This window comes from Spermophilus citellus, assembly GCF_964194105.1.
Source record: "Spermophilus citellus genome assembly, chromosome: 9".
Lineage (NCBI taxonomy): Eukaryota > Metazoa > Chordata > Mammalia > Rodentia > Sciuridae > Spermophilus > Spermophilus citellus.
The window spans coordinates 59,563,567-59,589,293 of NC_138191.1; the positions used below are offsets into that span (position 1 = coordinate 59,563,567).

General features: G+C 41.4%; 1 protein-coding gene across 6 annotated transcripts in view; it reads left to right on the top strand.

The window, feature by feature from the left end:
- TGFBR3 (transforming growth factor beta receptor 3) overlaps positions 1-25,727 on the top strand; it is a 194,417-nt gene that overhangs the window by 57,887 nt on the left and 110,803 nt on the right. For all 6 annotated transcript variants that reach the window (XM_081307666.1, XM_081307667.1, XM_081307669.1 and 3 more), the window contains one exon: positions 14,791-14,975. In XM_081307666.1, the coding sequence (XP_081163792.1) occupies positions 14,791-14,975 (185 nt within the window). The remainder of the gene's footprint in view (positions 1-14,790; positions 14,976-25,727) is intronic.

The window sequence follows — 25,727 nt, forward strand, 5'->3', positions numbered from 1 at the left end:
CATTATTATGGTGACAGGGATTGAATCCAGGACCTCACACATGCTAGGCAAGTGCTCTACCACTGAGGCACATCCTGAATGCCTATCCCTGTTTTAAAGATGAGAAAACTGGGCCTTGTAGAAACTTATATGTTATTAGTGGAACTGGAGTTATAGCCCAGACTGAGTTGTACTAAGACTTAAGTCAAAGAGAATTAAATGTGAACTTTTCCTTTGCGTAACATAGGTACCATTTGCTGTGTTAGGTGCTGTGTGTTCAAAAAGACCTGTTATTTATCCTTTTGGCACTGGAAATCAAACTGGGGTCTTGCATATGCTAAGCACCTGCTCTGCCACTGAGCTATATCCCCAATCCCACGGTGTGTGTGTGTGTGTGTGTGTGTGTGTGTGTGTGTGTGTGGTTGGGGATTATGCATGCTAAGAACCTGCTGTACCACTGAGATATACCTTTGCCCCCCACCAATGCCTGTTTTTAAATTGCTCATGGTAGAGGTTCTTGCAGTTTGGGGGTGCTGGAAGTTAGCTTTGTTTCAGAAAATTAAACTTGGAGAACTGTGTTGTAGCCATATGTTTACTTTTGTGAGTGCCTGTTTTATTTGCTGGTTTATTCATTCCTATGCATTTAGATAGAAAAATAAATATAGTTTTGTTTGGGCTCCCTGAAATAGTTTTTATATTTTCTGGAATTTCCTCACTTATTGTCTTTAATATTCCAAAGTTTTATTATGACTCATTTTGGCCATACGATAATAGAAGTAGGTGTAGGCCTATTTGAAGACATTCATTAAGTAATTTGGGAAAGTGTATTTTTGAAAGCTTGAGATATTAATTTTCTCTTACTGTTGAGATTTGTTTCATAGATGTCAGTTGTGCATGTTCTTGTATGTTTTGGATGAGAGAGAGTAAAAGTTAGGAGTTGAAAGAGCATAGTTTATTTTTTTTTCTCTGCTCAAATATGTAGTTTTGCTATAAACTACTGAAAGTTTCCTGTGGTTGTTTGATAAAAGTGCACTTCCATTCATTGTTTCCATGCAACTTCCTATATTTACTACATTTAAGAAAGGTTGAAATCTAGGATAAATTTTGACTTATCTTTGGAGGTAAAGAAACTCTTATTTTAGAAAAGAGCTTAAAAAAGTGGACCTTCTTGAGCCTGTTCATATGTATATCTACCCTCAATATTTGTCTATATTCCCTCCTTTTTTTAAAAAAAAATCTTGGTTTGCAAAGGGTGTAGTTGGACCCCTATTTTTAAAATCTTAGTTTGCAAAGGGTGTAGTTGCACCCCAATTTCTAATATGTGAAGGCTTGGAGATTCTGTATTGTGATTTTTTTTTTTTAATTTTAGAAAGCTTTTGATTTTAGAAATGGTATTGTTATACCAGAGAGGGGCTTTTTGTGTGGCCCCATTGTGCATTTCCCTTGTGAATTGGCACTTTTTAGTCTGTGGCTTGCCCTGGATTACATGGTATATGATGGATGATTTGTACAGAACTGGATAGGGACCCTGGAGGGGGCATGTTTTCCATGATGGTGCCCACTGGCACTGACTGGAGAGTGAAGGCAGGAAGGAGTAGTGAATACAATTTCCACTGAGGAACTACAGCAGAAGAATCTGCATTATTGGAATGTGCATGTTAGCTCTCTTTTCATCCTGAACAACAACAACAACAAAAACGAGGAGAGGGCACCATAAAATGATGGGGTAGGAAAATCATGAGAACTCTGTCAGATCTAAGTATGCATTTGTTTTTTTTTTCTCTTAGAATTTCTGAAATGCTTGAAGTCTCAGAGGCAATAGCAATAGGAGAGTTGAACTAACTTTAAGCAGTTTGGGTGTGATCTAAGTTTCCAGTAGTTTACCCTTGGTGCATAAACTTCACTTTCTTTGATGGCTTGCTGTTCAAATTGGATCGGTATGGACAGGGTTCCTAATATTGTCTCATATTATTATTATTATTATATGTGTCAGTTTATAGCAGTTTCTTGCATCATGAAGAAAGCCAAAATGTTTTAGCGAGTTACAAGGAAAAGAGATGTCAAAAACCCATATAGGTTACTCTGTAAATAGAATGGGGAGCCACCTTCTGGCCCTCCTCCAAAGCTGACTGGCTTAAAGTGGAATGTGAACCAGTGTAAAAGAAGGTCAGTGATGAGCTTGATGTAGACATAGGCTTTCAGATAGGATTAGAAAAAAATCCCTAGAAATATAGAAAGTGTCAGCAGAACTATAAAGTATAGAAATTTGGGAGCATTTGGTGGAGATAAAAACTGAAACTTCACAGCAATTTTTAATTACTGTAATTCATTTTTATAATGAGAACTCAAAATATTCAAGAAAAAGTACAATAGGTGATACTCAGAATGCTCAAAATATTTAAGGTAGCGAGGAAGTAATTAAGCATATAGTAAAATTTAAATATATTTTCCTTAAAAAAGACTAAAGTTTCCTGAAGGGAATAAAGCCTTAGTTGTTTGGAAAATTTGTTTATTTGGAATATTTCATTACAAGTCAGTATTGAATAAATGAGGCATTTATTGTGTGGTGGGAAGGTGGGAAGAAGGGAGTATAATATGAATTACTGAGCTAAGGTATTAATTATTACTTTAAATAATAGATGTAGCATTTGTATATTTTTCTGTGAAAATCTTGAAACAAAGACCTTTTTTGTTGTAGGAATTGGCTTGCAAAGCATTTCATTTTCAGATTGACCATTTGAAAGTATTAGAGCTTGTCTCCATGTGAGAGAAGGTGAATTCCCTCTGGCAGAGTGGTTTCCGCAGGTTCACTTGAGAGGGAAGGATAGGAACTAGTTGATTCATAGTGGAAAAACACTGAAGAGAAGTTTCCCCACAAAATAACACACACAAATTTTAGAAAAACAGAAATTGCTTTGACTCAATGTGACAAACTTAAAAAAAAAAAAACAGCTTTAAACAGCTTTCGCTTTGAAACATCATATGACACTTCTGTTTTGAAAGGTTGCTTTGTCAGATACAGATGTGTGTTTTATAGTCTGTTTCTCTGTGTGGTTTTGTCATGAGCATGCTCAGTAGATGCTTTGTGGTACAGGTATCTCATTTATCCCAGTTTTAAATTTTGAGGGAGATTTTTTACTATACAATAAGATAGTAATTTATGTACAATGACCTCTGGAGTCACCAATCCTTACATTATTATAGGTCTCTTAAATTCAAACCTAGGAAAAGTATTTTCTTGTCCCAAGCTGACTTGTTTCCTTTTTATGAGCTCTGTGTAAGCATCATGCTTTCACTTTATCTTGGCTGCTAGCAAGCTTAGAGCTGAGTTTGATAACTCAAGTGAAATAGTCTTCTTTAGCCAGGTTCTTGATAAGATTTCTCTTTTGCCATAGTGACTTTTAATTAATTGGCAGCTGAAGTACGTTTTATGGGTCCATTTTTTTTTTGTTATAAGTCCCCCCAATTTCCTTTCTAGGAATAATTGACTATATAAATAATAAAGGAATGTATAACATGGCAGTTTGGTTGGATCAGGAATTTTCTAGGTAAAGCATCCACTAAAACTGAGTATTCTCTTTTCGTACATTGATTTTTGCATCTCTAGGACCAGAAGCCATGTCAGAACTTGTCTAAAAACTAGGAAGGATTTGGAAGAGGCCTTTCTGCTAATTGATTTGTAGAGTTCTCTTAAACTCTCTGGGTGACAGGGCATTGAACTACCTAGTAGCCAAGGTTCCATTAAGTTCTACTATTCTGTGATTCCTACTGCATAAGGAGGCTGAGAGGATTAAAAAAGCTTTTTTTTTTTTCCAGAACATATCCTATAGTTAGATATGTGGCAATAATTATTATAATAAAAAGAAAGCAATCCTAAGAATCATCCTTTTGATATCCCCATTATATAGAGAAGAAACATGAAGAGAAATGGAATGCTTGGGTAACTGGAAGAGGCTACAATGCTGAAATTTAAACTTGGGAGACTATTCCACAGTCTATAGAGAATTAGCAGTTAGGGTCTTTGGTTGTTTGGCTGATGAATTAATCACTCAACAATCATTTATGAACACTTCCTGTATGCCATGTATGATACCAAACACTGGGTTGGAAGATGAGCAGAAGAAACCAGGTCCTTGCCCTCATGGAGTTTCCATCCCAAAGAAAAGAAATAACAGATTTGTGAAAGCTGATATTTTCTATAAAGGAAAAGCACAATAAATGTAACAGGCTTGAGGGGGTTTCTGAATTTAATTAGATACACACATATGATGCTGGACTGGGCCTGCTTAGCTAGGCACAATCCTCCTGTCTTTCTCAGGCCCACTGTTCCTCAGTCTGCACTGAGTAATTCCATGGAACCACTTGATTGGCCCACAGCTGTCATAAACTCTGGAAATTCCAGCTCCATTGCTTCTCCAGAGCCTTTTAGGTTCACTGTGAAAGGAACAAGAATGCACTTGTGCCCAGGTGGTCACAAAGCTCCCTATAAACCATTAGCTCTCACTTTTCCTTGTAGCAGAAGCACCTGAGCAGCCAGCTAGTTTGTCTAAAGAGGAAGGAATATGCTTTAGTCTTGTAATGTGGTTTGACATATACATTAAGCTGGGTAATTTGGCATTCATACTAAGCATTTCCTTCATTCCTTGAAAACCAATTGTTGACTGCCCTGATTATATATAAAATCCGTAAAGTAAATGTGTTTCAGTTCATGGCTCAGTTTGTACACGTGGCTATAATTAGAAATATTTTGTGTGGCCAAACCAATGTTTGTAGATTTTCCTTTTTAAATCTCTCTTCTCTTATCTGTAATCAGGACTAGTGGTTACTGGCTATGATTCAACTCCCTGGCAGTGTGGTTTCCCCCTCTGTCTTTCCTAACACACTCCCTTACATCTTGTCTTGCTGCTCACCATCCACCCCAGACCCTACACAGCAGTCCTAACAGAATACTCACCAGTCCCTTGCAGTGTGTACCATTCCTCCATGGTTCTGTGCATATTCTTACCTCTGTTTCTCCTGTCCTTTTCTTACTTGTCAGACACCAGTTTGCTAGAGGTAAAAAGAGAAAATGGGGGAAATAGCTCAGAGGTACAGCATGTGCTCGGCCTGTGCAAAGTCCCTCATTCAGTCCCCAGAACCACGGGTTGGGAGAGGAAATTAGTTTAGTGATTATCTTAAGTCAAGGTCTGAGAGATAAAAAGATTTAGTAACATCATCCCTCAGGGTTAAAGAGGAGCTGCTTCATATCCCTTAAAGTCTCACTTTGCCATAAAATACTGCATTATGAGGAATTAAGTTATAATTTTTATTATGTGATAAAGTTAGGTTTAATATTGCAAATCTAAATCAATAAAGCATTTTCCTCTTAATAAAGAAGCAGACTTTCTTTCACTTATTTTGTATCTGCAAAACATGGGGTAGGAGAAAAAAAGAATCTATTTTCTTCCATCCTTCACATCTTCCTATTTGTCCTTAGTGTCTAGGCTGAGACCAATAACACCTCATAAATTTTTAATTTTCACATAAATGAATACTGTAGCAAGTGTCCTCATCTGTCTTAGCTTTCTTCAGCTCTTGTTAGAAGAACAGGAACTGGTACACCATTTGATAGATCAAAGCCAACAAGAGAAGGTTGGCCAAGGTGGTGCCAAATTATCCTCTTCCTGGATTGCCAGAACTCCCTACAGGCACAAATCTGGACTGTTTTCACCTTGTTTAGAAAATGGCAGAATGTACTCAGAGAACAGGAATTTTTACTCCTATACTGTAATACTGTGTCTAGTTTTATTTTAAATCTCCCCAGCATAATTCTTAGATATACTCTTTGGGGAGTAATGGCTAGGGAGTAGTATAAGAACATCTTATCTTAGATATTTATTAAGCATTCTAAAAGCTCACAGAGAAAACATTCTTCAATTGAGAAAATGTTTTCATTCATTTATTTCTCCTCCCCTCAGGGGACTTAATGTCTCTAATAGTACTTGAAATTTGTAAAGCATTTTTTATGTATAATGCCTCATTTGATCTACAAATTGAGCCAGTCATAGAGTAAGAGGGAGGGATTGTAGTGAGATTAAAAAATAAGGTCAGAGCTGGGGGTATAGTTCAGTGGGAGAGTACTCATGAGGTCCTGGGTTCCATCCTAAATACCACAAAAACAACACAATGACAACAACAAAAACAAGGCCAAACAACCAGTAAGCAGCAGATACAGACTGGCTCCCGTATCTACTGATCCAGTACCCCATGCTTACCTAATGCAAGAGCTCCTTTTTTAAAAAAAGTTTTTTGGTGTGAAAACCAGGGCCTTGCACATGCTAATAAATACATGTTTTACTACTGAGCTCTACTCCTAGCTCCTTAGAGGTTTCTCTTGCTGTGTCTAGTGGTGAAATCTGTGATATGCCCCCTCTGCTGCCTTGTCTCAGGTCATAAAAAGTACAAAACAACACCCCTTCCTCCCGGAGCTGCACAGACCCCCTCTGTGGACACTTCTGGGTGGTAGAATGGTATCCTGCTTAGGTGGAAGGGTCAGTGCCCTTTACAGCTTGGTACTTCCTAACGCTTGGAGAATTTAGGTTCTTAATGAAGCTCTGCCCTATGTTTCCTTTTGAACACTTAAAAACATCATTTGAACACAGGAAATTCTTCAACATGGTTGCACCATAATTTCAACACAACATATACAAATATGCACTGGCTTTTAGCCCAACAAATGGGCATTTGATTTCTTGGAAGAGGGCTGGTTTGTCAAGAGGAAGGCTTGAATTTAGATATTTGCCTGGAGGATGAAAGAAACTAGGATAAGATATGCTTAAAGAGCTGAGCTGTAGAAAAATCTGGGCTTCCCCCCCACACACACCGAGAAATCCATATTGCAGGATTTAGAGCATTTCTTTTCCTACCAGGGATAAATTCAGCCTCATGTTAAGTTTTATTGTTGAAAACCTCAGGTGGGGGCCGTGCGGGAAGGAGTTTAATGGTGGTACATTCCGCAGCTCTATCCCCAAGGGGCTGTAGATCCAAAGGCTTGTAATTTGAGATGGTACAAACATGAGCACATGTGTACAGATCAGGCTCCAAATCGAAGGGCCTTCCAGGTGTTTTTCTCTTGGAGCTTTGTTTTTGCATCATATCCTGGTAACATTCCTGTCTCCTAAAGCCAGACTGTGCTATTGCCGGAGAAATCATCCTGGGTGCCCTTTCTTACAGATTCTGACATCCCATGGGGGTAGAAGGGATGTTCAGCTTAGGGACAGAATAGATCCTGTAGTGCCCCAGTCCCACAGTCTGTGGGAGTTTGTCCCTCTTTGCAGCTGACAGCATTGCGGAATTCCCTGTGGGACGATAACAGAAACCCTTATGAGCCAATGGTGTTGGTGGAATAAAATCTCCCCACTGCGATGTCTTGGTCCCAGGCTATAATGTTACCCCTTAATTCCCTCTGCATCTTTACCACTTTTATTACAGCTGAACACACGTTCCTCATTAGTACTCTGGGTGATATGGGGAATCAGAGTGCTGGAAATTATGTGGAATAGGTACCAGATGTTTGTGTCAACTTGGTATGCATTAGTATCGAGAATGCTTGCAGATCACGTTTATTAAACGTGAAGATTACTTACGATGCCTTCCTCTAAACAATACCCTCCCCTCAATATTTTATTCTGTGTCACAGGAGGTGTAACATTAAGAATTTCTTTGGGGATAGATTAAATTTAAAGTGTGTACAGCAAATGCATCTGTTCCCAAATGCTTTGTCTGCATTCTATCAAGGCTTGGGGCTGGCCCGCAGCCAGCGTGGACGTGGGGGTTCTGTAACCCAGATTGGAATGCTGTGTTGTAGTTAAAGGACATAATGAAAGGGTGAGTCCATTTTCATTTTTTTTTTTCTTTAAGTAGAACTGGGAATTTAGATGTTGATGTTATAGTCAGATCTTTGAAATGTTTCCCATGTGTCTGGATAATCAAGCATTAGTGAAAAAGACAAAGAGGACATTTGGTAAAATGAGAAAGGAACTTGTGCTTCCTCATTGAGTTTATGAGGTCTTTTAAGTCAACTAAAGGTTACAAGTGTGAACTGAGAAGTTTATTTTATCTTATCAGACCTGAATTAATGTTTATGGTTGGCCTGTGAATCTGTTCAAGCATCCCTAAGGTGAAAGACAGGAAAGTTCAAGTCAAAACCAGGTGGTACTCTGTCATGAGAAGAACCCGGACCTAGAATGTGATACATCCAGGTTTGAATTCCCTGCTGTCACTTACTGGTGCAGTGTGTTCATTGGTAAATTCTTAACCTCTCTGAGCATTAGTGTCAATCACTCTAAAATCTGGGCTTTAACACTGTCTTCTTGGTAATGTTTTGTTGAGAGCCACAGCCAAAGCGGCCCCAGCAAACTTCCAGCTGATTGGCTCCTCTGCGGTGATGCTCATTGGGCTGTTTCCCGGCCCTTTCAGACCGCGGAGCTGCTCATTGGGGGACTCTTTTGGCTCCGCCCACACAACGCAGCCAATCAGACTTAAGAGCAGTTGAGAGGCTGGCTGGGGGAGCTGGTGGTGGCAGTTGGGCTCTGAGGGAATTCCTGAAGAGCTTGTGTGGTGCTGTGAGTGCCGTTCAAAAAATAAAGTTCGTTTCTGCTTGACAAGTGGCTGGTGAATTGTGCCCAGCCAGACTGCGGCAATGTTTCAAGGACTAGAAACAATGTGTGCAGAGGGTACCCATGATATTCCTCCACAACAAGAGTGCACCCCTGGCTCTGTCCCACCAGACCTAGTTGCCTCAAGTAGCCTAGCTGCTGAGCAGGCTGATGGGTGGGAAGCTAACGTGGTGCAGGTGTGTGGTTGGCAGTGGCCTTCTCAGGGTGTCTGTCTCTGGCCTGGGCTACCTGGTAGGTTTCTTCCACAGGGTTCACTGGTGTCTGTACTGTCTCCAGGTCAGCCAGGGTTTCAGTCAACAGAAGTCACATCTTGTGGGGGGATGGGATCAGGTGTCCATCCTGGTGGCTGAGAGGGTGTAAAAGCAGGAAGGACAGAGCCTCGTTGCAGGTCAGGAGGGAAGAGGTCAGTTCAGACAGAACACAGTACCCAGGAGGACTGTGGGGAGGTCAGATTTCCCCAGGAGCCAGGGAGCCAAGAAGGATAAACTTGTCTAAGACCATAGAAAAGCCCAATTTCTTTGGTAATAACCCCCAAAGAATCCTGGGCAGGGCATATACTAGATGCCCAGAATAAATAGAAATATCCAGATTGGGAGGTAGCAGTGAGGTCTGTCTCTGAACGTGAGCCTGTATGTGCCTTGTGTCAGGAAGCACATTACTGAAATATGCACCCAGCTCTGTGGCTTGCAACAATTTACTTATAGTAGGAATAATAATAGTTTTTCTACTCACTTTTCAGAATTTCCATGAGGCTTCCAATATTAAGTGTCTATAATATGCCTTTCTTTTAGGAGGTAGAGGAGATTGAGCTCAGGGGCATTTGGCCACTGACTGAGCCACACTCCCAGCACTATTTTGTATTTTATTTAGAGACAGGGTCTCACTGAGTGGCATAGTGCCTTCCTTTTGCTGAGGCTGGCTTTTGAGCTTGCTATCCTCCTGTCTCAGCCTCCCAAGCTGCTAGAATTACAGGTGTGTGCCACTGTGCCTGGCCTATAATATAATAATAAAGGCAAAGGCCTGAGTGTTAGCAAATACTGTTGCTCTCAGCCGGCATTTGTTTCTTCTTCACTTGGTCTGTTGCTCTTTACTGTGGTGAAACAGTTCTGTCGTGTTGATTAGGATCTTCATCAGCTTGCTTTCGTGCTTGCTTATCGGTCTCATGACACCAGAATGGATTGGATTACGTAGGGAAGAGCACATTGTGGGGTTCCAGCCTGCAGCCTCTGAGGCTGTCCTGTGGACCTGTTATTTAGCAGCTCCAGAGTGCTCCGGGCACCACATATATAAGTAGCTGACTCACGCAGGGTTGTGAAACATGTTCTCCTGGTGACTGGGCTCTGGTGCCTGGGAGGTGCTGCCCTTGGGCCAAGGAAGTCCCTGATGCACCAGGCCACCTTGTTTCCTTAGAAATGTGTGGTAGAGGGGCTGGGGATGTGGCTCAAGCGGTAGCGCGCTGGCCTCGCATGCATGCGGCCCGGGTTCGATCCTCAGCACCACATACAGACGGAGATGTTGTGTCCGCCGAGAACTAAAAATAAATATTAAAAATTCTCTCTCTCTCTCTCTCCTCTCTCACTCTATCTTTAAAAAAAAAAAAAAAGAAAAAAGAAATGTGTGGTAGAGCCCGTGAGGCTGATCACTCTATTTCCAGAGAAAGCTTTTCTAAATGGAGCCTGATGTAGTTTTGTGGGGGCAGATTGCAAGGACCCACTGTGAACCCAAGGGCAAAAATAGCAGGTGAGGAAGGCAGGTGAGATCTTGAAGATCGGCTGTGCCTAGGCAGAGGGACAAGGAGGTTTGGGCTGGTTGTGGAGGTGGCAGGCTAAGGCTGGGGATCTGAGGTGTGGATAAGGGAAACAGGGGATCCTCCAGCTACCTCAAGAGGGTAGAAGAGTGTTCAATAAGAGAGGATGGCAAGTTTGTGTTTCCTGCTTTCTGTGACAGTTGAGGGTGGGGAACCCAACTGATTGATTCTTAGCAACTTAGGACTTGATTCTCAGAAACCTCAAACACTTCTTCATTTCGAGACTGATTTCCACCCCCCCTTTGGTGTACAATTGAAGCTTTGGCTTTTAAAGAACAAAAGGAAGACCTCTAGGATAGTCTCCTGCTCCTGTGAAATCCATTAGACATGGATCACCTCATGGTTCTTTCTTCTCTACTCAGTAATGTTGGCGTGTCCACTGTGTGTAGCATACTGTGTTGGGGGAAGGTGTACAACAATAAACCAAAGGGCAGTCCATTCTTTTGTGATATTTGCAGTCTTTGGGAGAATGTAGACATTAAACAAATAATTATGCAAATAGTTGCGTTCATCAAATTACATGAAGTGCTTTGAAGAGAAATAGAGAGTACTATGAAAGTATGAAAAAAAAGGGGGGTATCTAACTTAGTGAGAGGCAAGAGAAGCTTCCTTAGACAAGATCAAGCATGTTCAGGTTGGTGTGGCCGTAGAAGCTTCCTTTGGAGATGTGAAGAATGAGCAGGAGTTTGTCTTGCCAGGGCCCCGGAGGGAACAGAAAGCTCATGGAGGAAATTTGGTATATGTGGAGGCTCCTGGGAAGGTTGTAGGTTTGACGAAGTAAAAGAAGGAGAGTATATTAATGAGGATGGATTAAGCTGCCAGTTCCAGAAAACTCCAGATGACTTTGGACTTGAATAAGAGAAGAGTTCATATGTGTTTCATGTATAAAAAAGCAGTCCAGAGCCAGTCGATCTAGGAGTTCTATGTTCATCAAGTACTCAGGCACCTTCTTAGTGCTTTGGCCTCCTCAGCATATTTCTTCAATCTGATGGCCAAATGGCTGCTCTAGCACTACTGTCACATCGATATTCCAGTCATCAGGAAGGACAGAAGAATCCATCTCTTTCCCTTCACAAGGAAACTTTCTGGAAATTCTCTGTGTCATCTCTGGCTGTATCTCAGCCAAAATTTCGTCACATGGCAATACCTAGTTGAAAGTGGGGGCCGTCGCCTTATTCTAGCCTTAACTAACAGTTGGAGAAAAATGAGAATAATTGATATTGGGAGACAACGAACAGGTTTATGCCTCAACCAAAATGGCTAAGACACAGTGAGAAAGTCCCAGAGTTTTGAGAGATGAGGCCCAACTAGGAGGCAAGGCCAGATATGGAAGGACCCATGGTGAGATTTCTGGGTTTTGCCTGGAGAGCAGGGAGAGATCACTAAGTCCTTTTAAGCAGGGCAAAATCTGACTTACAGAGTTTATTTTCATTTTATCTTCTCTCTTAAGTTGTATTCACCCTGCCATTGGTACATTCTGTACTCTTTGCACATGGATCCAGTTATTTCTTTATGGTAAGTTCTCAGAGGGAAACTGTTGGGTCAAAGGATATGTACTTTTTTTTTTAGACTTTTGATATTATCGAAAAGTTAGACCTGTTTGCTTTCTCAGAAGTGTATGTTTTCTGGGGCATTTTTGGCCTGATTTTTTAATAAGCATCCCTTCCCCCTCAACATTTTTGTGTGAAACATTTCAACATACAGAGATGTTGAAATCATTGTACCGTGAACATCCAGATTCCAGAATTAATGTTTTGCAATAGATTCTTTATCAAGCATCTATTCATCTATCAATCCGTCTTATTTTTTTAGGTGCATTTAAGAGTAAGTTATAGCCTCAGGATACTTTACCCCTGCATCTGTGATTCACTGAGCTTTTCTTCTTTTTCTTTAAGTTGGACTAATACTACCTCTTTATGGTGTGATAGAAGGATACATAGCACCTGTCATTGCCCAGCACATAGTAAAAACTTATTAAATGGGAGAAGTTTCTTTATTGTTTTTACCAGAACAGTCTGACACTGTGTGTTGAACTGTTGAAGACAACTTTTCTTACATACTCTTACTGATAGTGATGGATAATTCCTGAAATTTTTGTTGAGGTTGTTGTCTTTTTGGCATATGAATAGCTGAATCACATGTTGTGTTATTTTTTTCTTTTTCAAATTTGGAGGGAAGACTTCAATAATAAACCTCAAAAACTCCAGTATGCCAGATGATCAAGAGCACTCTATGCTGAGCGTGTCAGTCAACTGTCCATTGCTGCAACAAAATACCCGAGATAAACAACTCAAAAAAAGAAAAGTCTTATTTTGGCTCGTGATTTCAGCAGCTTCAGTCCATGGTGTCTTGGCACTAGCACTGTGGCCTGTGGCTACATAGAAAATTCTGGCAAAAGTGTGAGGCAAAGAATACTGCTCACCTCATAGCAGCTGGGAAGCAAAAAGAGACAGGGAGGAAGAGTCCAGTGTTCCGGTATCCCCTTCAATGGCATGTCCCCAATGACCTAACTTCCTTCCACTAGGCTCTATATCCTAAAGGTTCCAGCACCTCCCTCTAGCTCCACAAGCTGGCAACCAAGACTTTAGCACATGGACCTTGGGGGACATTTAAGATCCAAACCATAACATTGAGTATATTTAAACACTGACCTCAGAAGGTCCTTATAAAGAAATGCTGTCTTACACTTAATCAGAGTATGCTCTGGGGCGTTGCTTTCTCTCTTTTTTTTTTCTGATCTTGAACTGACTTGTATTACCCACGGATAGAGCTCAGCCCAGAAAGAGGGGTTCTGCTCTTCCTGGACTCCAGCAGAACAGAGAGAAAATGGGCCCTGAGGCAAAGAATTCTTGCCTTCTTCATTAAGGGGGTTTTCCTCTTTGGGTTAGATCTTGCTCTCTGATTTGCTTCCTGTTGAGTTTTTACTCTTGCTTTGTTGCAGCAATGAGTCCATATGGTGATTTTTTTTTTTAAGGAGGACCCTGGTGGGCAGTGGTGGCATCAGAAGGAAGAAGACCAGTCAGGCAGATTGTAGCCCTTTTTGCAGATGTGTTTTGGGTCAAATGACAGACTAATAAGACTTTTGTACACTCATACAAAAAATGAAACTTAAAAACATTTGTATTTGTGTTTAACTTGTGGTTGTTGCAAATTCACTTCAGAGGGGTTCCCAGTGTGAGTAGCTCTGGCCAGTGTGTGTCCCCAGAATTGAGTAGGAACAGAAGACTTTCCCTAGTGTTTCAGAGTGTACCTAGAAACGTGCCTCCCGCCATTGCTGCCACAACATCTTCCTACCTCCTGCTTTCTGAGAAAGCAGCTGGGCACAGTCCAGCGATACGGAGTGGCAGTGATTATTTGAGAAGGCACATACTTCATTTCAGACCAGATTGCTATTATCAACCTAGATAATTTCTGTGAGTCCTGAAATAGATTTGGCCCACCCGGTGGAGTGTCTGCTTATGACATAGTCGTGAGGTACAGGAGTGGCTAGTTCTGAACTCCATTGTAGATTGGGGCTGCAATCCTAGAGAATACTTTTATTATTTAAAAGTCAGAAAGAGCTCATTGGAATGCAAGCAAGTCTTTTTATATGGATTCTATTTGAAATGGAGCTGCGTGTTCAGGTTCCAGGCTCCTCAGTTATTGAATGGGGATAGTAGCAGCAAGCTCACAGAGGTGTGTGAACATGAAGCATTATAGGGATGAAGGGAAATTCCTCACTGTCCTCTGAAGGTTCTGGAACAAACTGACAAAGACAGACCAAAGAGGAGAAAAGGAATGCAAATTTATTATTTTATTCTATTTTACTTGCAGTACTGAAGAGTGGACCCAGGGGTGCCCTAGCCTTGAGCGATATCCCCAGTCACTTTTATTTTTTATTTCGAGATAGCTCTTGCTCAATTGGTCTCAAACTTTCTATTCTCCTGACTCAGCCTCCTGAGTTTCTGCAGTTACATACAAATTTATTAACCTGCAAAATGAAGTTGCTTCTAGGACTAAATGATGAAAAGGGCTAGTCTGTTCTTTTGAAATCCCAATCTCTTAAATTTCCTTTGGATGATTTTGATATATATTTGATTTTCTAAATTCCCTTTTAGACTCACTAGTTATCAATGTATTCCTCTGGATGAAGGACACCTTCTGTTTGATTTGTGTTGAATTCTTCTTCTCTTGAAAGAAAGTCAGAGATAAATGGAATAAATTGCTTAAAGTCTCATTTAGTTCTGGAGACAACTTACTTGCAAAGACTCCTCTAAAGGGTTGGCAGTGGTTTGATCATCCAGAAACACCCACTTTGAGGTAGACTTCATTGCTCTGAGTGGCTCATGTCTGTGATTCTGTCTGCAGGTCCAGAGCCTGGTACCCAGTGTGAGCTGTCTCCTGTCAATGCCTCCCATCCTGTCCAGGCCTTGATGGAGAGCTTCACGGTCCTGTCAGGCTGTGCCAGCAGAGGCACAACTGGGCTGCCACAGGAAGTGCACGTGTTGAACCTGCGCCCCACAGACCAGGGCCCAGGCCAGCCGCAGAGAGAGGTAGGTACTGGTGTCAGCTTTCAGCCACCCATCCACTGAGTCTGCAGAGATGCTTTTCTGAACATAGAGTCCTTTTCTTCTCTTCAACAAGGATGCTCATGTATGAACACAAGAGAGAGAATAGAACTTAGAATAACAGATGGCTCCCAGAGCTTAGAATAACAGATTGCTCCCTGGCCTAGTCAACTTTAAGCTTTCTCTCTCTAGGGATTGCTTGGCTGCCTCCTTTCCTGGCCCTCCATATCAGGAAGCATGCTTGTATGAATTTTCATCTTCTAAGCATGACTGTGAGGAAGCAAGGTGCCATTCTCTGTAATTTTAATATGTCTCCTCATTCTCACCAGTGGCCTCTCTTTCTTCTGTCCTTGCTTTGTCTTATGAACCTCTTCCAGAATGAGTCAGGGAAATGGGAACATTATGGAATAAAGCTATCAGCACTTTGTGTTTCTGTGAAAAGGCCTGAGGGAAGTTTCTTATTACTGTCCATGCAGCTTTGCCAAGATGGTAGAGGCCTCGGCCTGGGTTGCGAGGGTGAGGATGAAGGTACAAGCCCAGTGCTAACAGTATTTGCTCTGTTCTCAGCACTGTTTGAGGCACTCATATGCTACTTCATGAAGCTCTATCATTTTACATGGGAATAAGCAGGTTCAGAGGTAGCTCACTAGCTCAGGGTCATCACCTTCAGAGAGAAACAGCCTCCACTTTCTCGTGACTCATGGCTGAGATCATGGGTGCAGGGTCATCATACTTTTTTAAGAGGATGGACTTCCCCCAAGACAACATGTTGTTGTTATTCTTTCTGTTTTTTAGCTTCTATGTCAGAGATGTTATCACTCAGGAATTATCTCTCCAAGGAGAATGAAACCACAGTAAATCCCGATCACAATGAAGCATAGGAAAACTAATGTGGAATGGAATTTATCTTTGAGCTTTCTCTTGGTCAAGAAAGTAAATTTCCAGAACCACTTGTCTATGTGCTTCAACCACCCTGTCCATTTGGGGGAGTAGGGACAGAAGAGGCATGAAGTATCTTGAAGGAAAAGCAAACTGATTCTAATCTCATGAAAGTGTATAGAGAGTTGGCTCATTTTAAAGATGGATCGCCTAGCCTTTCCAGCTCCATTGGAAATTATTGTTAATACTCTTGGTTGCTTGCCATTGTTGCTACAACACATATTTCAGGTCAGATTTCTTTATCCCAGTAATGTGTCTTTAATTCTTAACTTATGGGGGAGAGTTTGTGGTGGGAGGGGAAGGAGAGGAGGAAATGCAGCTCCTACCAGGCGTTGCTGACTCCAGCAGTTCTTCAGCAGCAGTAATTACTCATTTTATATATGCCTCTCTCGGAGGAACCGAGAAGGGAGAAAGTCCAAGCTGTTACAGAAGCAGCAACAGCCGAGAATTCTTGATGTTAAATTGTGCGGTACTGTTGTTGACTATGAAAATAGATTCAGCAAGACTACTGGAGCAAAAAGAAAAATACCTCAAGGAAGGACAGCAGAGTTCTCCCACACTTTTACTTACTGTGTTAGGTCAAAATGGAATTCATTTTAGGACATGGCAGGGCTGTAAAATTAGGTGGCATCAAGGGACATAGTACATTCGGTGTGAAAAGAAAGAGGGACTACGTAGAATAATCCCAAACTTGTTTGAAAACTGCATCTTGTGCTCCTTCAATATTTGTAGAGCATGTGTATGATTTGGGGCTAGTTATTTGAAGACATTTCTGCCAGGAGGTAACCAAGGGAAATTACATTATTTCCTTCTTTGGGGACTTTTAAGGATTAGATGGTTATTAGTTCAATCCTGTTTGAAAACATGATGCTGGGATAACTGATATTTGGAATTTCCATCAGGCTCCAAGGTGCTGTCATTTCAAAGCCTTCCAGGTATTTTGTGTATACAAAGTGAATATTTTGTGTATACAGAGTGAATATAGAGGACGACATCGGGCAGAGAATGAATGAATTTGTTGCCGGGGTGGCAGAATGCCGGTGGAGAAGTATTAAATACTGCTTGTTCCCTTCAGACATTACTATGGAGAGAAATTACTACAGTTGTGCAAACAGTTTTGGAAAAAAATCTTTTGAGCCACGTAACCTAGCAGTTCTATTCCTAGGTTATATATCCAGTAGAAATGAAAACAGGTCCCCACAGAAACTTGCCCATGAATGTTCATGTTAGCATTATACATGATACTCAAAAGATGGAAACAACTCGAATGTCCATCATTTGATGAATGGATAAATAAAATGTATATTTATAGAAAAGAATGGAGTACTGACATATGCTATAACACGGATGAACCTTAAAAATATTATGCTAACTGAAAGAAGAGAGACACAACAAACCCTGAATTATATAATTCCATTTTTGTAAAATTTCCAGAATATACAAATGTATAGAGTCAGAAAGTTAAATGAATGCGTGTTTAGGATAGATGGGGAAAGGAGGAAATGGAGGTTGACTTACTAATGATTATGTTTTTTTGGAGAGTGGAGGGCGGTTAAAATGTCTTAACATTCAATGGGGTGATGGTTGCACAACCTGAAAATATAATAAAAACTGTTGAATTATATTTTAAAGGGTGAATTTGATGGTATGTGAATTTTATCCCAATAAAGCTATTTAAAAAAAATCATTCAACCTGCCAATGTGTTCTAATTAGCCCATAAAATGTGCCTTGGCTCACTTCACTTTTTTTATACCCAAATTGCTTCCTCCTCCAACCTAAACTCACGCAATTCTTTTTGCTATTCTCAATGGATACCTTTTTTTATAGATATGCTATAATACAGGCTGTGCAAAAACTAACAGCTGATTTGTTTGGGAGCAATAGTAGGAGGACCAGAGGCAGCCTTTGTTTAAGGCAAATAATTTTGAAGATGAAATAAGTGCTGTTGCTTGCAGTGTAGCTGCCGCAGTCTTGGCTGGGCACAGAATCACGAGCCACCACACAGCTTTGTAGATTCAAACAGCAATTCTTTATTCCCGAACTCACACCGGCCTCCACACACGTTCTGGGGCAATCCCAGTTCTTCTGCCACCCAATTCACCTACTCCACGAGGCTTTCCTCCCAAAATACTCTCTGAATCTCACGAGAGCTCAACGGGAGCTCAGGTAGCAGGAACGCCCTATTTCCAGCAGCAATAATCCTCAACATCGAACTTCCCTAAAACCCAAGGTCTTAAACTGGGAACGCCCTAAACCCAAGGACTGGGATACTATACTTCCTCAAACTGCAGGATACACCCTAATCCTGGATCCACCCTCGTCCTTGAGTAGGGTCATCTTTCTCAAACACACATGCAAGGTCACAGCAAATTTAACATGGGGTACGCTGGCAAGGAAATCGATGCGTCATTCCTACTTGGTAATGGCCCTCAGCATGTAGCAAAATTATCGTGTTGGTTCCAGACCTCACTTGAGTATGACTGATGACTGCAGTAGTTGTTTTTCACAGCGTCATCTTTGAATGTGAGGGAATTACTAAACCAACCCCATTTCCCCTGAGTTTGTGAGTGGTGCAGGATTATCATGAAGATCCAGGATAAATCATGCCTTCTCTAACATTTTACTAAACTCGTACTTCCCAGGTGCCTTAAGGTCCTTCAGCTGAGAATTTTTTTCTTATTTTCCGGAGTAGAGGAAGTGACAGAGTCTAGAACTAGAAGTAGTAAACACAGCCGGTTGACAAGGTTTGGGGAGGCAGTTATGCTCAAACAAAACTGGATGAACAATTGTATTAGCCAGCAGAGGGTTTGTATCAGAAACACACTTATTACAGCAATGTCAGAAGGCCCCCCTCCTTTCCTATTGGCCTTCCTGCTGGGTTCTTTCAGGACAGGGAGACCTGTAGTTGTATTTTTCTTCTGAGACCACACCTCTCATTTGTAATCATTGGTTTTGGAAACAACAGCCCTGGCAGTGACAGGAAACTGGAAAAAGACTCTCTGGCGACTGAGGAGGGCAGAAGAGGATAAACAGCCCTGAGAGATTGGATTTGTCTTTTAGAATAAGTGAAGACCTGTGTCATTTCTCACTGCTACACAAACCAGCTCCTTGGGCCCTTTAACTGAAGAAAGTGCACCCAGTCCCCTCTGTGAGCCTCCGGAGTGTGGAGTGTGGTGCCTTGGTGCCTCAGTGCCTTGGGTGCTTCTTGGTTCCTGACGACAACTGTGCACCATCAGAGGCTTGTTTACAATAGCATGCTTTCATTTAGTTGCTGGAATGGCAACAGTTTTGTTTCCTATCATCTAATTTTTACTTGTGATCTGCTTTTATGTGGTCATGCGAGTCTTTTCTACTTCCAACCTAATTGCTTGCTTCTTATGAAGAGCTGTTGAGGGTAAGCCCATAGTTAGCCACTGCACATGAATTTAAAAGATACAGGCATTGGCATTTATGTATTTGTTCTGACATTAATGGAGGGACTATTAATGGGTGTGCCAGTGCCTGGCTGTAGGGGTGGAGTAAGGATCAGGAAACTCTCTTGACATAGGAAAAGGGCCAGATTTAATAACTTCACCCATCAGAAAGCACGTAACTCCATAATTTTATATATTTGCTTCTCTGTCTCATTCCAAAAGAGGATTTGGGATGGGCTTCCAACAAGAGACATACCAACAATGTAAGCAGAAGTACAAAATGAGAATCAAAGGAAAAAAAAAAAAAGAAGAGTGAGGCTTGTTGGCTGTGTGGGTTCACATGGTTGCTATGATTGAGTTTGAAATTTGGCTCTAAGCTTCTTGGCAGGCATGGCCAAATGGGATGTGTGGTTAATCACACATGTGGCTCCAAATTGCTTTTACTTTATACCTTCTCTGAGGACTGTGGCATGAACTTGTCCCTTTCTTGGTTCTTTTGGGGGCAAGAAAACCCACAGTTAGGAGAAAGAGAAGGAAGTAAACACATCTGAAATGCTAACTGTTCTGCTTTCCTCTTAATAGCTCCCTTATCCTACAAATAACAGTACCAGCAACTAGTGGTAGCAGTTGGTGCCTGCTGTGGGCCAGCCTTGTACGTGAAGGGTACAAGCTCTGCCAGTCCCTAGCAGCCTGAAGACGTTTGGGTTTGGGGAGGTTAGACAAGCAGATGATGAGTTGTGGAGCTGCCTCTGAGCAGTGTTGATACTACAGTTCAAGCTTTTCCCACACTTTTGAGATGGCCCCTCTTGTACATTCATCTTTTACCTTGTTCTGTCCTGCAAACTCTGCTAACCAGGCCTGTGGGCTCTATCAGTTGGCTGACCCAGCACGTGTCCCAGGGAGGGTTTGGGTTTTGTGCATAGGCTTTCCAATCGCTGGGGTCCTTTCTTATTTCCTTGGTGTTTTAGGAACAATATTAAGGTTGATTTGTGTGTAGCAGTGTTTCTTTTTTTCTTTTTCATGGTTTAGGATTATCATACCGAATGTCAGTAATTATAAAAGCAGGGCTGAGCTCAGGAGCCATTGTTCTCGTGGGGTTGTTAATCCCCACACTAAATGTCACTGCCAAGGGAGCTTTTATCTGTTTTCACAACTAATCATCTCCTAATGCTTTTAGCGTCTTTCACAAAAGTGCCTCACCTGTCCTCTGTTTATAATCCAGTACTTCTTAAGATCAAACTTGCTTTACCTGTGTAGGGGAGAACTGGCACATTAAGAGATTCTCCCTGGGTTGGGGATTTAGCTATGAGAAAGTGCTTGCACAGGAGGCCCTAGGTTCAGTCCCCACTCCACAAAAGCAAACAAACAAACAAGACTCTTCTTTCTCCTGCTAAAGATGAAAAAGACTCAAAAACTTTGGTATTTGGTCTTTGCTATCTGATTTAAAATCCTTTCGTTTACATTGAGGACTTTGGTAGATTTGGAGATCTCTACCTCCCTACCTATCTACTGACATACTTACCTATCTACCTATATCTAGTCTTCCCTCATGTTTCTACAATTTAAACAGATGGATAACTTTCTGTTTTTCCTTTGAGTTATCAAAATACAGACACTACAATGCTTGGAGAGAGGGCAATGGGTATGTTCTTGCCCATTACTATTTGAAGAACTGATAGAAGATTTCAAAGTTGACTTTTTGGAAAGCACATGTATGACAGCAAAAACATCAAATGAACATCAGCAAACTTGCCACATTCCTTCTCTATCTGGAGCATTTTCCCCTCTGCTATTATTCAGGAATGACTTCCCAATGCTAGTTCTGTATATATGCAGGAAAAAAGGGCTATTTATGTTTGTGTTATCTTAGATAATGTATATACTAAGCAAGTGTCAAAGTGAACTCCCCTCATGCACAGACGCTGTATATTGTTGAAATTCAGTTTTTAAACAAGAACCCTCTATATGTAAGCAATGCTTGGTGTTTGTTTAAAAGGAGGTTGTTCTGGAATTTGCCCCAATGTGACAGGTAAGATTATCTCTAAACTTACCATTTTGTCAGAGACCTACAAGAGATATATTAAATTTCCCTCAAACACTCTCTTTTTTTCCTCTTCTACCACCTTTCTCTTTCCTTCTCTCCTTCTTTTCTTCCCCACCCTCATTTGAATGTGGCTATAGAAATTATTTCACATCTTCAAAGGCAATTGACTTTGTCTCTCACATAGGAACAGAGAACCTAAAGGAATAGGTTCCTCTTAAAGAATTGCCCCTTCCTATGTTGCTCAGTGCAGTTTGAATGACAGCCTGCTGGGCAGCTTGGAGGCACACATCCAGGGCTGAATAGAGGAGCAGGAGCAGGGTTGTGGGGCAGCAAAGCAAGGATTTTGCAACAGAGGACAATGCAAGCCAAAGTTAGAACTGGCCACACCAGTCAAGGATGATTTCTAACATGTTGGGGCAAGATGTGTAATCTGAAACTACAGCTAATTCTCAAATAAGGACTCTCCAAAAACTTAATTTTGGAAAAAATGAAATTAATTTTTTTAAAATGAAACTCTGGAAAAAAATGAAAGCAGAAATCAAAGAATACTAGTAAACACTAGTGGTTAGCAAACAATCAGGACACAAGCTAAGTAAAGGAGTTTCCATATGCCTACCAGGTCTCTGGCTGGTATACAGCTTAACCCTATCATTTATCATAGGAATGTCTAGGTGCTATAAAATTGCTCTGGGAAAACATACCCCTGCCCCACCAGTAGGACTGAGCTTGTTTGGACTTTGCCATTTTAGCCTGCGGTAAATTCGGTTATGTTCTTTGATGGCTGGAACCTGAAGATTGGGAAAAGACCTCTCTTATTATTGCCCCTCCCTCAGATGGAGAAGAGACTGCCCTGACCCCTTTTACAATTTGTCCAGCAGTGTGGTATTTTGTCTTCTGGGAGGTTAGAGTTACAACCCTGACCCTTACTGCTGTTGTCATGGTAACTGCTCTTGATGTTCTTAAATTTCCTGAAAATCTTGTTAGAGATTGTTTCTATAAGAGCATCCTCCATATTTGAAAATGTGACTTTTTTGCTCTTAGAATTTTTTTGGAGAGGATTTAAAAAAATCACCGAAGTAAAGAGCAGGTCTATAAATCCAAGACCCAGATATGTCAATTGGGCAAATAACCAATTTATGTGAGTGCAGAACATCATGTTATCCAACTTGTGTTTCTCCTTCCCATTATGTATCTGCTGTCTTGACATTTTGTTTGAAAATATAGGGAAACTTACTGCTAATATCTCTAATTTGAAGACTTAAATTCTGCAGAAGTGTTATCACATTATCTTCCATCCTTCCTCTGTGTTTTCTAAGTATTTTTTTGTGTAAATTAGATGTATGTTTAGTAATTTTGCTTTTCTTTCTATAAGATGAAGAGCTGCGGGTGAACTTGGCCCCTCTGATTGCCTCTGGGTGCTTCCTTATTTCTCTTTTCCTTTCCTATTGAATTTCCTGAATGAATGAACATCTGGGTGTACTTCCCTATCTGCTGCCTGACTTCTGCTTTCTGGGGTTACCTGTGGGTGTCACTGATGTTGCCAATTGACTGTTCATGAGATGCTGGATTGGGGAGGGGCCAGTCTAGTCCTGCCCACCTCCAGAGGGGACCAGTCCAGGGAGTGAAATGGCAACTTGCTCACTGTCAGATAGGAGCTGGACTGCCACCCAGGGACCCCAATTCCTACTGAAGAGCTCTTTCTACTGTCTTTTCTTTCCCCGTTCCTTATCTTTTTCAATTTTTTTCTTTCTTCAGGTACTTGTTAATTTCAGGATGGTACATTAGCCAGCTTCTCCATCTCCCTTTCCACCTGTTTTTCTTTTTCCTTCCCAGCTTTTCTTTCTTCTCAGGGTTTCTTAATCGAAGCAGTTGTTTTGTTGGCCCTCTGTTTTTCTCTGTCTTCTGAGGAGGCCTATCTGTCCTTAGGATTTGGGTTGTCACTTCTTGCCTATCACCCTCAGAACTCTCTGTGGGTTGTCAAGTGGAATGCCAGTTGGGTCTCCCAATCCTACCTTGAGCTCCTGGGTGCCTGAGGTGTGGTGTGGAGGACAGGCTTCAGATACAGGGTTAATCTCAGCTCTTTTCCTTCCCAACTGTACAGTCCTGGGTGACTTAATTCTTTAAGCCCACTTTCCTCACCTGGGAAGCGCAGGTGATAGTAGCACTTGTTTAGAGGGTTCACTGATGATTGAGGGGCATTGCTGTGCATTTAGGGCTGGTGTTGTGTGCCTGGCACACATTTAGTGGTCAATGCCAGCTAATGTTGCTCTTCATAATCTCTAAAATGGAATCCAAGGACTTGCCTAAGCTGGTTCTCTTCACTCCAGCGTTGGTTTTTAGGGCCAGCTTCCCTGTGCCCTCAGTGTCACCACTGACATCTGTCTTGGAACTTTTGAACCATCTTGCATTTACCCGTCCCCCTCAGATCCTATATCGGGTCAATCATCAAGTTTTATTGCCATTTTCCCTTCTCTTTTGAATGTCTCTGTTCTCTCCACTAACTCTGCAGTCTCCTGTTCTCTTGGGACTGCTGTCTTCAGCTTTATGCCTTGATTCTTTCCATCTAGCTTGGGAATTATTTCATAGAACCAATCTTCTTTAAATAATACTCCCTTGACTCCTTTGTGTACTCTCTCACAGCCCCTTTCAGTGACTTGTTACCAAGAGCCCACAGTGTGTCAGGTGGACATCCTCTCTAGATTCTACTCATTTTTTAAAAATTTCTTTAGTGCCCGATGGAATTAAAGGGTAACACATTTAATGTTAAATAACAAATAATATGACTAATGTATTAAAATTTTGCAGAAACTCAACAAAGGGAGTCGTCATTCTATTTGCAGGTGAGGGAAGGATTTCCAGAAGACAGAGCATTTAACTGAGGGCTTAGAAAGCAAGCAGATATTGCTGGACGTAAGGACAGTGGCCTTAATATACCCAGAGGGCAGAGTAGAAACCAAGTGTGGAGGAAAAATTTCCCCTATACATGGTGTGGCTGGTATACAGAGGGGGTGGCAAACTGTGGCCCTTGGACCAAACCAAAAAGGGCTGCTGCCTGTTTTGGTTTTAAGTAGCTTCATTGAGATGCCATTCATATACCATAAAGTTCACCTGTTTAAACTGTGCAAGTTTTTAGTATATTTATTGAGGTATGCAACAAGTACTATAATCTAATTTTAGAATTTTTTTATCACCCCCCCCAAAAGAAACCTTGTATTCTTTCATAGTGACTCCCCCATTTTCTGTGCTCTCTGCCCAGCCCAAAGCAACCACTAATCTACTTTCCCGTTTCCAGATTTGCCTATTCTGGACATTTATATAAATGAATCATGCAGTATGTAAATTGTGACTGGCTTCTTTCACTTAGCATATGTATTTAAGATTAATCCATGTTGTAGTCTTCCATCGTGTGGCTATACCATGTTGTTGGTTTTTTTAATCCATTCACCAGTCTTGATATGTGCTTTTGTAAATATAGTTTTATTAGGATGCAGCCACACTCATTTGTTATTATCTGTGGCTGCCTTCTTACTGCAATAGCAGAGTTGCATACTGTGTCAGAAACCCACGAAGTGTTTAATATTTACTGTTTGGCTCTTTGCAGAAAGAGCTTGCCACCTTCTGGGATAGAGGATGGGACAATGTTGGGGGCTGGGCTGGGGCCTGAAAGTGGAAGATGAGATTGAAAAGGCTGCACAAGTAAGGATTTGGACTCACTCCTGTGGATCAGTGTTTCTCAAAGCTTGGGTGGTGTGTGAAGGCCCTGTATCTGAATCCCTTGGAGATGCTTAAGAGTGCAGATTCCCAGGCCTCACGTTTGGGCATGATGGCATGCATATAGTCCCAGCTACTTGGATTGTTTGAGCTGGGAGTTTATAGACAACCTGGGCAACATAGCAGGACCCTGTTATTTAAAAAAAAATACTGGCTAGGATCACACCCCTGATCTATCTGCTGAATCCATTGTTTATAAGCCTTTCTTCTTCTTTCTTCCTTCTTCCTTCTTCCTTCCTTCCTCCTCTTCCTCCTCCTCCTCCTCCTTCTTCTTTCTTCTTCTCCTCCTCCTCCTCCTCCTCCTCCTCCTCCTCCTCCTTCTTCTTCTTCTTTTCTTCTTCTTCTTCTTCTTTTTTGTACCAGGGATTGAACATAGGTGCACTTAACCATATCCCTAACCCTTTTTATTTTTATTTCTTTGAGACAGGGTCTTGCTAAGTTGCTTAGGGCCTCCCTAAGTTGTTGATGCTGGGATCCTCCTGCTTCAGCCTCCCAAGTCTCTGGGATTACAGGTGTGTGCTACCACACCTGTAGGCCTTTCTTCTTAATTCCACTTGAACGTTTGTCTT